This window comes from Sinocyclocheilus anshuiensis, unplaced genomic scaffold (assembly GCF_001515605.1).
Source record: "Sinocyclocheilus anshuiensis isolate Anshui unplaced genomic scaffold, SAMN03320099.WGS_v1.1 scaffold94, whole genome shotgun sequence".
Lineage (NCBI taxonomy): Eukaryota > Metazoa > Chordata > Actinopteri > Cypriniformes > Cyprinidae > Sinocyclocheilus > Sinocyclocheilus anshuiensis.
The window spans coordinates 864,423-877,800 of NW_015546049.1; the positions used below are offsets into that span (position 1 = coordinate 864,423).

General features: G+C 37.4%; 1 protein-coding gene across 1 annotated transcript in view; it reads right to left on the bottom strand.

The window, feature by feature from the left end:
• The window catches only part of LOC107699101 (regulating synaptic membrane exocytosis protein 1-like), an 87,825-nt gene extending 75,533 nt beyond the window's left edge, over positions 1 to 12,292 (bottom strand). Inside the window, exons 1-3 of the mRNA XM_016500273.1 lie at positions 12,258 to 12,292; positions 11,285 to 11,498; positions 4,934 to 4,945 (exon numbers count right to left, since the gene is read on the bottom strand). Coding sequence (XP_016355759.1) covers positions 4,934 to 4,945; positions 11,285 to 11,498; positions 12,258 to 12,280 — 249 coding nt within the window. The 5' untranslated portion in view covers positions 12,281 to 12,292. The remainder of the gene's footprint in view (positions 1 to 4,933; positions 4,946 to 11,284; positions 11,499 to 12,257) is intronic.
• Between the last annotated feature and the right edge of the window lie 1,086 nt (positions 12,293 to 13,378).

Sequence of the window (13,378 nt, forward strand, 5' to 3'; positions counted from 1 at the left end):
ACAATACACTACAGTTTACTGTAGTAAAAACTAAAGTATACTACAGTATTTATTACAGTTTATCAGTTCACTACAATATGCTGTAGCATTCATTAACAAAGTGTTGTAAATACTATAATATATACAGTATAATACACTTTACTATAGTATGGTTCAAAAACACTATAGTATTTACTATAAATTACTATAGTATTTTTTCATGTGGGATAATTCCCAGTATTTATAACAGAGGTGGGACCAAGTCATTGTTTTGCAAGTCACAAGTAAGTCTCGAGTCTTTGCATTCAAGTCCTGTCACAGTGATGATGAGGCGAACACCAGTGAAGTGCTCTCATTTCTCATGCCCGCTCCGTGTGTCTGCTGGGCGGCGATCAAACGGACAGGGCAGCGCTTTTCATTGCCAGTCAAGCGCAAGCACGCTGCAGGGCCGCGTCTATAACGACTTTGATCTGATCATAAAGTCTTTCCGAGTCACAGGACTCAAGTCCAAGTCAAGTCTCGAGTCCTTGCTGTCAAAGTCTAAATCGAGTCTTAAGTCTTCTTTAATTATGTCGAGTCGAGTCGCAAGTCATCAAATTTGGGACTCGAGTCCCGAGAAGAGTATAACTGCAGCCCGGTGATCTCCAAATGGGGGCGGGAACTCCAAAACGGGGTGGGAGCTCCAAAATAGGGCGTGGGTTCCTCCCATTGACAGACAGGAGTCCGAGTCGAGTCTCGAGTCATGTGACTCGAGTCCACACCCCTGATTTATAATGCCCCATTCTGTTTTAGAAAATATAATATCCATGCACTTATAGCTGCCACACATCAATCCACAGAACAGACTCCTAAAGGACTTTAACATTTCCTTGGCTAGCGCTACTACTGGAGGACTGAAAAGAGGAATAGCATGTGCGCACATCAGCATTTGTGCAAGCCGTATAAACAGAACAGGGATAAATAGAGTCCCTAGCCAGCTGCTGGTCAGAAGGGAGGTGTTACACTGGTAAATGAAACTCATTCCTTTCCCTAACAACATGGCTAATGGCTAAGCTAAGCAGTTTTTAAGCTAAAAGGCTGTAAGGAAGAGATTGCTTCTTTATCATGTTAGCGAGCCACAAGCATGTTGCTCATGAATCATCTTTGCATTAGCTTTCCAAAACATTTCCGCTAGTGAGTAATTTTAGCATACTGTATGTAGTTCAGGTAGAGGCTAAATGCTAAGTCCAATCTGCTATATGATTAATCACATCTTGATGGCTAAAGCCCACAGTATACTTTAATTGTTTTGCGCGTACATGCTAGGGTATGCATACAGTGTGCAGGATGAAAATTTCATCATAAGCATACACTGTAAAAAATGTTTTTTCAAAGTTGTAAATAAAACTGATTATGTTAGTATGTTTTACAAGAAAATACTATTTCAGTCTACCAAAATTTCATGTTTCATTCCATGTGTTACTTGAGGTTTCTATGTAATTAACTGTGAAATTTGCTACTAGAAATTTCCGAGTGAAAATTGTTTTGAAGTCAATCCTACACCTTTTTTTTAGTGTAGTATATAACACGCATATTGTACATGTACAGCTTGTTTTTTCTAACCACGTATACATCAATCAATTATTTATTTTTTGCGTCAGACCGCAGCAACTGGGTGTAAACACATTTTTATCAGTCATAACTTGTAGTAGGGCTGCACAATTTGGGGGAAGAGGGGGAATTCCGTTTTTTCTGATAAAAATTGTGATTGACCATAAGCTGCTCACGTGTAAACAGACAATTCACTTTGAAACATGCAGCACATATATTTATTTAATTATATCATAGCTTTGAGATTTGATAATCACACACTAAGCCATATACTGATTTTGGTTTTATTTCTATGCAGGCCTAACGTTTGGAGAGAAATAGCGCAAACACTGCACAAAGATGAAACTTTTTAGTGCGCATGCGTCGACCGCCTATATTAGTGTATGCTATCAAATGAAGTATATGCATTTGCTTGTATGCATAGGATAAGCGTACATGTACAAAATAAAGCATACTTTGGGCTTACTGATGGAAAGACCACACCTATATGAAAGCTGAGCTCTTTACCAACATTACAACCACACACGAGACATTCAGAGGTATATGCTAAAAAAAATCAAGAAAGGAAGGTTATTTCTATTTTAGCAGCATAAATTTAACACGGTTACCAGTCATTCAGAGAGAGACAACAAGCACAATAAACACAGACACCTGACAGGAAACATCACACACATAAAAATGCACAAGTCGCAAGTGCCCACTGGAGTGCAGGGTAAGTATTTCTCTGAGTGCTTTCATCAATACTAACAATGTGAATTACGACTATAGCATTATGTGCTAAAACCTTGAATTTTAACCTTGAACTTTCACCCCGTGGCATGCCTGTTGCAGTCCCAGGGCACAAGCAGGTGCAGTGAACATGCACAGATAAGCATTCTCTCATCACTGGTAGCACTTTAAGTGAAAGGAAATCCATTCCATGTTCAGAACATGTCACTGCTGAAAATCATGTAAGTGCAGCTTACATAATGTTTAAGTTAAACCCATTTGACTAAAGAGCAACCAGTTGTGAGACATCAATATTCCAACAAATCCAAATACCCTATTCCCCTAACCCCCTTGCTGTGGCAACAACTTCGGCATCCCTGGCGAATGGCGATAGCAACAAGGAAGGGAGGGGGATGGGGTTCAGTCAACACATGCTAGTTTCCTATTAGCTGGCTCTCATGAGGAAAGAATTGGTGTTGCCCATGCAGAATCTACAATACTCAAAATGTCTTACCCTGTCTTTCCCTATGAGACACTTTGCATGAACAGAAGACAAATAATGGACGCAATATTAATCAAATTTTGTTTGTGCTCAATATAGCAGAAAAAAGTAACTTTCAATGATAACACAATGCCATGACAATGCCAGTACACGGTTAAAAAATGTTTGGGTCTGTGTGGGTCCTAATGCCCCAGTATAGTGACTGGGACACTATACTGTCAAAAAGCACCATCTTTCGGATGAGATGTTAAACTGAGGTCCTGACTCTCTGTGGTCATTAAAAATCCCATGACACTTCTCGTAAAGAGTAGGGGTGTAACCACGGTGTCCTGGCCAAATTGCCCCCCTGGCCTTTGTCAATCATGGCCCCCTAATAATCCCCAACCACTTGATTGGCTCTATGACTCTCTCCTCTCCACCTGTAGCTGGTGTGTGGTGAGTGCACTGGCGCCATTGTACTGTGACTGCCGTCGCATCATCCAAGTGGATGCTGCACACTGGTGGTGGTTGAGGAGCAGTGTTGGGCAGTAATGCATTACTTAGTAACGCACTACTGTAATTTGATTACTATTTTAGTAACGGAGTAATTTAACGCGTGTGTTCGCAGCGTTGAGCAATGCAGTGCTGAAATTTGCATGCTCATAAATACTCTCATTATAACACACAAATTGTAGACATTATGAAAGATTCATTATGCATATATGTATTGTGTTATAACAGAAATTTGTGAGATTGCGATGAACTGAGATGTCTTTTAGAGATTATAAATGCAGCGCTCTTTGCTGGCATTCTGCCATGCCAAACCATGCACGCAGCAGCCGCTTGCTTTAGTTAAAAATAACAGTGTTCTGTGATTGTTGATGCTTTAATAACAAATATTTATCGGGAGCGTGTATGCTGGGATTTCATACATTTCATGGAGAAAAAAGTAACGTAACTAGTAATGTAACCAGTTACTAATTACTTTTGAAATAAAGTAATCAGAACGGTAACATGATTACTTTTAAAAGAAGTAATCAGTAATCAGTAATTTGATTAAATTTTCAGAGTAACTTGCCCAACACTTTTGAGGAGAGACCCCCACATGATTGTAAAGTGCTTTGGGTGTACAACAATACACAATAAAGCGCTATATAAATGCATCATTCATTCATTCAATTTATAGTGAAAAAACAGTAAAAGGACATTCCCAGATGTCACATCTTTTATTTAGCCTCATGTGTTCCGGTCATTTTGACCTGGAGAGGATTTTCTTTTCCTGAAAATGCTTGTTAATATTATTGCATTGGACTAAAACTTACTGCCTTTGCTCACACAGGGTATAACAACTTCCCAAAAAAATGTTTTTAATCATTTTTGTTTTCCCAACTTGATACACTAGTGGTGTTCCCAGTCAACAAATGCCCGACCTACACTCTAAAAAATGCTGGGTTAAATACAACCCAGTGCTGGGTAAAATAGGGACAAACCCAGCATTTTTTTTTTTGTTATGCTGTATTAATCACCAAATCTTGGATTCAATCTTTTTCTCAACTTGTTTTCTTTCAATTAGCAGAGGTTTTGTATTTCTTTTTGGAACTGATTGATCATAGACTTCAGTTTTTGAGTGAAAAAAACATTATTTGGTTATTATTAAGTTCACTCAAAAACTGAAGTGCATAAGAAGTGCCAAGATTTAGTCATAATATAGCATAACGCGAAATTTACAAGCAATGGGAACACCAAATTAGGTAAAGTATTTTCAATGCAGTACACGAGTTAAAAGGTTTCTTCTTGTTTTTGTTATCAGTAATGTATATAATGTTATTTTGTGTTACATATTCTGTTCTATATTAAGTAGCTATAAGTTGTTATAAGTTGTAAAACATATAGGCACCAATATACCATCCAATGATAACTGAAACATTGTCACAGTATTTTTCCGGTAAACCTTTTTTTTTGTTTTTTTTGAGCGTATTAACTTGCTTTTTTAAAGGTTTTGCAGTAGATTCAAATCACTCTGTCTCTCACACATGTACATATACAACTTCTTATATTAGCAACAGAAATGGAATTAGTCTATTCAATCCAGTGATTGTGCACATTCAGACGTAACACAGTTTCCTCAAATCACATTAGCATAGCACACAGTAAAAAGAAAAGAAAAACTCTAACCACTTTATCCTCCTTGAGTCATGCAGTCCAGGAAGCAGAGAGTGAAAGACAAGCAAACAGAGGTCGTGGGGGAAAGGAGGAGGGTTGGAGGTGGAAGAGAAAAAGTGTGAAATTAAAATTGAAAAATAAATGGTGAGAAATGGAAAGAAAGAGTGTGTGAAAAAGAAATGGGGGGAGGGAAGAGTGGGAGGAAAACGTGTTAGTGAAGCAACCCAGTTTTCTCTTGTGCGTCTAAACAGATATATCCATATGGAGTGACGAGGGCAATCAAAGATGCTTTAATAATTCTAATTTTAATACATGTTTAATACATTTAACACTGAACTGAAATGTTATCTATGGGTGATCAGAGGTTTGTTTTCTATACATAACAACAGACATGTCCAACAATGGTCATGTATGGCTCTCTGGTAGAGATGAAATATGAGAACTGAACTGACACCTCTAGACATGTTCTCCACTCATACCAAAATAAGAGCATCACAAAACACAGATGAGGGGTCCAAGCAACCGCACATGATGCTTGTTCAACACTGTGAGGCCTCGCTGAATCTGTGCCTGCGCATCATATTTGTTAGACAATTTGTGTTTGATTTAGGAGGTCTGTACATGAATTTGTCTCTGTAATGCCCCCAACAGGGAAACACAAGAACTACAGCTGTGCTCTGTTGCAGGCAGCCTTGGCCTTTCAAGGTATTGATTGATCCTGGGTGCTGGCTGGGAGAATTTGATGCCAATTGATCTTTACCGCGAGAATTATCAAAAGGAAAAAAATAATTCTCAGAAGAAAATCTTAATCTTGACCATTAAGAGGATATTACTTTTTGGATTAGCATAAAAGAGAGTCTGAGTGATCAAAACTGGGCAGAAACCCTTGACAGGATGGAAAGCGCATAAAAACTCTGGCACACACACCTATGCATACACTACCTCTGTTTTTTATACACACATATACAGTAAAATACAGTAAAATGTAGTTTAAGAATTATGGATAAAGCAATATGGAAATTCTGGCTGATACTAAATATAATTGTTTTCATTTAATGGCTGGTAACTGATATATACGTACATTACATGAATTTGGGCATTTAGGCATCACAGCATGTACACTTTTAAAATAAAGGTTCTTCATTGGAATTGATGGTTCCATGAAGAACCTTTAAGATCCATGGAATCGTTCTATTCCACAAAATGTTCTTTATAGTGGAAAACTGTTCTTCACATTAAGGAAAGAATGGTTCTTTAAAGAACTGATCACTGAAAGGTTCTTTGGGGAACTAAAAAATGGTTCTTCTGCATCGCTGCAAAAACGTTTAGTTTTAGGAGTGTTCATGCACAATATGAAAGACAGATTAATATCCCTTGAAACTTATTTAAAGAATAAGAAAAATAAGTCCTCATAATAAAAGAGGAGACTCCTCTGGGATGCTGTGAGAATTCTTGAAAAAACTGGTTAGCTGAGATAGTTATAAAAGGGAGATTTTGTTTCGAAACAGAATTTACTGCATTTAAAAACATTAATAAAAGGTTGTTGTACTTTTTTATGAAAATGAACTAATTTTTATGCACAAACGCATGTTATATGTGCACATCAAATCACTCTTGTCATGCTTGTAAAGATCAGGGGCGTTGCCAGCGGACAGGCCTGACGGGCATAGGCCTGCCCACTATGATGAATAGGCCAATTTGGAGTAGACGTCACAGTTACATCACTTGAAGCTGCGTGCGCATTGTGGTGGCAGAAAAACAATGGTAACAAGTGGAGGGAAACGGGTAAAATCCATGGAATAAGAGAAAAAAATTATTGTTGTGCCTTTGGATGTCAGAATCACCAACACGATCTCATGAAAGTGCGTTTAAATAGTACGCCAAATAAAAACGAAAACTCGTGGTACTGATACGCAAAAATGGACTTTGGCGTGTATATGCTACGCGATGGGTAGGTTTAGGGTTGTGGGGTAGATGTGTATCATATGTACGCGAAAACTGCGTATCATATGTACGCCAACAAATGTCGTATCATATGCACGCGAAAACTGCGTATTATATGCACGCCAAACACATGCGTATCATATGCACGCCAAAGTCCATTTTTGCGTATCAATACCACGAGTTTTCGTTTTTATTTGGCGTACTATTTTTATGCATTTTCATGAGACCAGGCTCTAATATCCACATGCAGTTCACAGGGGACATATTGTATTAGCCCTACAGCTACAGCATGAAATAGACTACTATTTAAACCTATAACATTTTACATAACATTTACCTATTTTATCTCACAATTATGACTTTTTTTCTCGCAAATGCAAGTTTATATATCCTTGTTCGGACTTTGTAACTCGATTTAACTCAACAATTGCGAGTTTGTCAATTCTGAGGGGGAAAAAAAGCCATAAGTGTGGATATAAACTCATGACTCTGAGCCGAGGGGGAAAAAAAGAATAACGAGTTGATTTTTTTTAATTCAGAATTTTGAAATATAAACTCAAAATGACCTTTTTTATCCTTTTATTCTATGACTTCCATAGACTGTTACTTTAAAACACTAATTTTCTGCCACCAGATTGAACCCACCCATAAAAAAACGTCAAAAATTGGTCTATAGGCCCCTCCAGTTTATTATACAAACATAACATTTGTTAATTGTTGTTTAATCTATTTTAACACAATTACAAAACTATTATAACATCTCAAATACTAAAATAAATAAAATGTGTTTTTGCTCAATTCTTAATGAGTTTGATCAACAGCTATGTTAGGTATTAACCAGGCTATCTCAGGCATGTCACGTCTGTGAATTTGTGTGTGTTCACCCAGTCAGTTAACCAATAATTTGCAATTGTGTGACAGCAGCAATGCATATTCTGTAAAAAAATTGACTTTTAAAAACTGGCATTGACACGGGAGAGAATCCATCCATCAGCCCGCAAGTAACGGTAAGACTTTTTGGTTCCAAGAGCAGGCTGATCATGTTCATTCAAAGCCGGGAACACACTACTGTCAGGCCGATTATGAATGAAATGTGGCCTCAGTCAGTGTTTTCAGTCAGTGTTTAAATTCATTTAGTGTGCGGTGTTTAAAGAATTTAAGGCCAGCTGTTGCCAGTCATCCTCACAAAGATTCATTTAATAATATTTGCGACTGACGCCGGCGACTAACTGCACCTGTTTCCGAATATGCAGTCCTATTAATTTAAATAACGAATTAAAAAAAAATTAAAATAAATCACAAACATGACATTTCTGAATAAAATAATTGTATACACTTAAATTATATCTAATATATTTGAGGAAATATGATAAGAAAATACATTGCCTTGAATAGGCCATCTTTGTGCATTTACTGTAGAATGATGAAATGAAAATTAAAATACACAAATAACATTTTAAATGACTTCTGTTTCAGAATAAATAAAGCAGTATATATATTTTTTCGAGTGACCTATTGTAATCTGCGACAGTATTTAGGGATTGGGGCTTTTGTGAATGATTTTAGGTTATGTTGACAATCGGCACGTTCGTGACGGAGACAGAGACGTGGGAGTTTTACTATGCGTGTCTTCCACTGTGTTCTACGGTTTGTTTTTCATATAGGATCAAAGAAAAGATTGAAATGACCGGAATACCTAGTCCGACTCCATCCGTTAGTTACTAGTGCCCGCTCACTTTTGCCCAGGCCCACCCAAAAATAAAATTCTGCCTACGCCACTGGTAAAGATTTTAAAAAGTTAAATCTTTGCCATATTGTGTTTCTATATCTTTAAAAGGGTAGTTCATCTAAAAATGAAAATTTTGTCATCAATTAGGCTACTCACCCTTGTGTTGTTCCAAACCCTTAAAGGGTTAGTTTACCCAAAAATGAAAATTCTGTCATTAATTACTCACCCTCATGTCGTTCTAAACCCGTAAGACCTCCGTTCATCTTCGGAACACAAATTAAGATATTTTTGATGAATTCTGAGAGTTCTCTGACCCTCCCATAGACAGCAATGTAATTACCACGATCAAGGTCCAGAAACGTAGCAAGGACATCGGTAAAATAATCCATGTGACATAAAGGGTTTAACCGTAAAATTTATGGTAAAAAACACCGTAATTTTACCGTAAAAAATACGGTAGCAAGTTTTAGGTTTTACGGTTTTAACCTAAATTTACAGTTAAATATCGTAATTTCATTAACTGATATAATGTTAATATACCAACCTATTGAAGTACTGAAATCTGTTTTGTACCTCTGTAATACACTGATAACCACCAAATGCAGGTGGTGATGAGAAAGTCACATGATGAACCAAAGCCCATCACAAGCAGCTTTTAAATAATAACATATATAGAAGGTGCACAGTGTCATTCACACAAACAATAAACACCATCATGGTAACACACATGAAACTGAAATAATGCAATTCACATTCATTTAACAACATTAGATGTAACACACAACCCTAATATAAAAAACTGATAAGAAAAAACTAAGAAGAAACAGTTATTTCAACAGAAAAACATCAAATTTGAAATGTAACGCAGGGAATTCTGGGAATGTCAATTTACAGTTATTCACTGTAAATTATACGGTCTTTTTCACTTCCAAAAATGGTATACTACTGTAAAATTAATGTCCAATACATGTAATGTCCAATACAGTTTTTCACCGTATATAGTAGGGAAATTTACCGTAAACCATTTAACAGGTTTTTACTGTATGATTTTTACAGTCTTTTACCGTTAAATTCACGGTCATTTTTTACAGTGTACGAGAATACTTTTTGTACGCAAAGAAAACAAAAATAAGGACTTTATTCAACAATTTGTCTCCTCCGCGTCACCCTGGTGCCATTTTGGAGAATATCCACTGACCGCAAACAGCGTATGCTATTCTGTGTCAGCTGCGTCACGCGGAGGAGACAAATTGTTGAATAAAGTCGTTATTTTTGTTTTCTTTGCGTACAAAAACTTTTCTCGTAGCTTCGTAAAATTACGGTTGAACCCCTGATGTCACATGGATTATTTTACAGATCTCCTTGCTACGTTTCTGGACCTTGATCGTGGTAATTACAATGCTGTCGATGGGAGGGTCAGAGAGCTCTCAGAATTCATCAAAAATATCTTAATTTGTGTACCGAAGATGAACGGAGGTCTTACGGGTTTAGAACGACATGAGGGTGAGTAATTAATGACAGAATTTAAATTTTTGGGTGAACTATCCCTTTAAGAGTTTTGCTAATTATATAATAATAATTAAGACAAATTATATTTTACAATAAAATAAATTTTTAATGAAATCAGAGATTTCTGTCCCTTCATTGCAATTCAGCTCCACCAAAATGTTCACATATGGTCAATAGCAGCTCAAAAGTACTTCTCTAAAGCACAAGAACAAACTGGAAGCACAGGAATCATTCAGGTTTCATTCAAAAATATTTTATTTGTGTTTATAAAATCTTATGGGTTTGTAACTACATGAGGCTAAGTAATTGATGATAGAATATTCATTTTTTGGTGAACTAACCCTATAAAAGTCAGTTCTAGATGATGATCTAAATCTTAAAATAGGCAGAAACAATTAAGCATCCGATATCAGTTTAAAATCACCAATACTGGCTGATTATTAATATGATGCCAATATATCGTGCATCCCTAATCTAAACAGCATTAGGGTTGAGCTGCCATAACATACTTTGTCATATTAACAGTAAATACAGAAAACCGCTTTTAGAGCCCCACTGTTACTATTGAAAACTTTGAGATGGACTATATGTGACAGTAGGGGACCTCACCCAGCTGGGCAGGACGGAACTAAGGCAGATTGTTCCTCAGCATGCCCAGTGAGATGAGTCCATTCTCAGGTAAGTCACTCTAGAGGAGGGGGGGCCGTCTTTAGAGACAGCAGGCAAGGATGAGATCCTAAAATAGACCGTTGCATGTTGTGCTGCTGGAAACGGTCCCACACATTACCCTGCTGGCTCTTAGCAAAGTCAATGAAGATTTCACTCAAAGAAGAGTCTTTATAAAGCTCTGAGGAGCTGTGGGTGGTTTGGATTTGCAGTCCAAATCTGTAGACTTGTATGATTAGGAGAAACTGAGATTTAACTGTTCGTACTCTGGATTTGGACTCTGTAATCGCTCTGAATTGTGTGATTTATACAGATTCAGCAAACTCTCCATCAGGGAATCAACCAAACAACTGATATGTAGTTACAAACAGAAAAAAAATACTAAAGCAAGCATAATAAAACAAATGAAATATTAAAATGAAAGTCAATGGAAATGGAACTGACTTCACAGTGAGAAAGACAACATGGAGGATGAATGGGAAAAAAGGCATGAAAGTCTCAAAGCGGGTTCTTACGTTATTCGAGCGCAGTGACACTCTTCCCCCACAGCGGGCGCAGAACTTGGTCTGGCAGTAGGAACACAGATGCCCACAGCCATCTGCAAACTTGGTCTTACGGCAGATGCCACAGGTAGGTGCATCATCTTTATGGACAGCCTGCTGTTGTTTCGTTTCTACCCCAATCTTCCTCACCTGCTCCTTATAACTCTCAAACTGCTGGTGCAGTGTCCTGACAAACAGAAAATAAAAAGGGGAGAAAGAGAGAGAAAAAGGGGAAGCATTTGTTAGTTTGTTTGTATTGTTAGAAAAACAACCAGTGTTGTTACTGTTAACTAAAACTAAAACCTATTAGCACAGTTGTGAAGTATTGCAGATGATCAACTAAAAAATGTATTTTCCAGATCAAAATGAACACATCTTGGTGACGCAGATGAAATGGCTGGGTGAAGGACAGCATTTAGCATATGTACAAACATCATATTAAATCCAAAATTCAATCTCAGATTTTCTTTCAAGCTGTACATATGAAATACTTCATCTGAATTGGAACCTAACTCCACTTTGTTTGTCTTCTCCCTTCACTGGAATGAAAATAAACTGTTAATGAATTGCCAATGAGGCGCTGCTGTCTGCTTTAAAAAGAAGCATTCCAATAACATTTCTCAAAGGAACAGCACATTAGCATAACAGTTCCCTTATAGCAAGTGGTTAGCAGCTCTAATGACCACAGTAAAGACATTAAGCCATTTAAAATAGACACAGCTCATTGTAAATTGTGAATTCATTGCACACATTTCTCTGTAAAAGTTGCCTCCAACACTCTAGGCTGACAGGTAACCAAAATGTTCATCCTCCCCTTCTACCCATCGTCCCACCATTTGTTCAACCCTATCACAACGCTTGTCATATGAAAATGTACATTGGTTACACTGCAGTAAAAATCATTCTTCAAGAAAATAAAACTGCAAAAGCAAATGCAAAGCATCACCTCTGTTTGTGGCGAACAGCCATGATCTGCAATTTCCTTTCAAAATCCCAAACCTGCATAAAACAGCGACTCCAGAATCCACTGAAACTAGCTAACAAAAGCACTTTTCCTACGACTTCTGCTCTCCATGACTGTAAATGCTAGCGTTCTCTCTAGCTTGACCACATTTGCAGTTTCCCTTCTGGAATCAGACAGCAGACTGCAGTCCCAGGTATCTGGATGGAGGTTGTGACTTTGGGGAGTCTTGGCCAGTGATGCTATATTACGCAGTCAGGATGAAGCATTACGTGGGAAGTCGAAGGCGTGGCGACAAGGATGAATCATTGGCAGAGCAATCAAAGAAAAGAAAAGTGACCTCTTTAAGGTTATGGGTGGATGTGCTTAAGGAGATTTATGGACATTTTACGTGCATTTACACACACATATCAAATCAGGTTGGCAAAAAGATCTTCTAAATAAGACGAGACAAAAATGTTTATGCATTTCCAGAAGAATGAGGATTATAAACATGAAGTCATTATTCAGGAAAGTAATACAATCACTAGATGATAAACTAGTTTACTAGAGATACACTTGAAGATATATACCTCTGAGAACATTGTTGAGGTGGAGAATTTGCTTTCGGGTCAGTGTTCTCAGCTGGGAACAGCTGTCATAGCAAGGGACCAGGTCTCCAGCCATCATGGAAACACAAGAAAGCCAGCTCTACACCTCTTAAAGAAACAGTTCACCTAAAAATGGAAATTCTGCCATCATTTACTCACCCTCATGTCACTGTCATTTCGAACCCTTATAACATTCTTCCATATATATATATATATACTTTTTGCACTTTGTTTTAAATAAAACAAACAAAACCTTGTATTACAATTTTCCTTTCCTCTGAAAAACTAAAAATGATAGAATAACAGTCACGAGAAGCTAATAAGAATCACCATTGAGACCAATCAGAATGACAAAAAAAACTGTCTGAGTAACACTGATCATTTTCCCATCTAGTGATCTGTTAACCTCTGAGACCAGATAATTGAGACAGTGAGTTGAACTCGAGAGCCAGATCAGTTCATAAAGCATCATTGATAGGCCAATTATTGAAAAGAACTGACTCAGACTGATTCGTT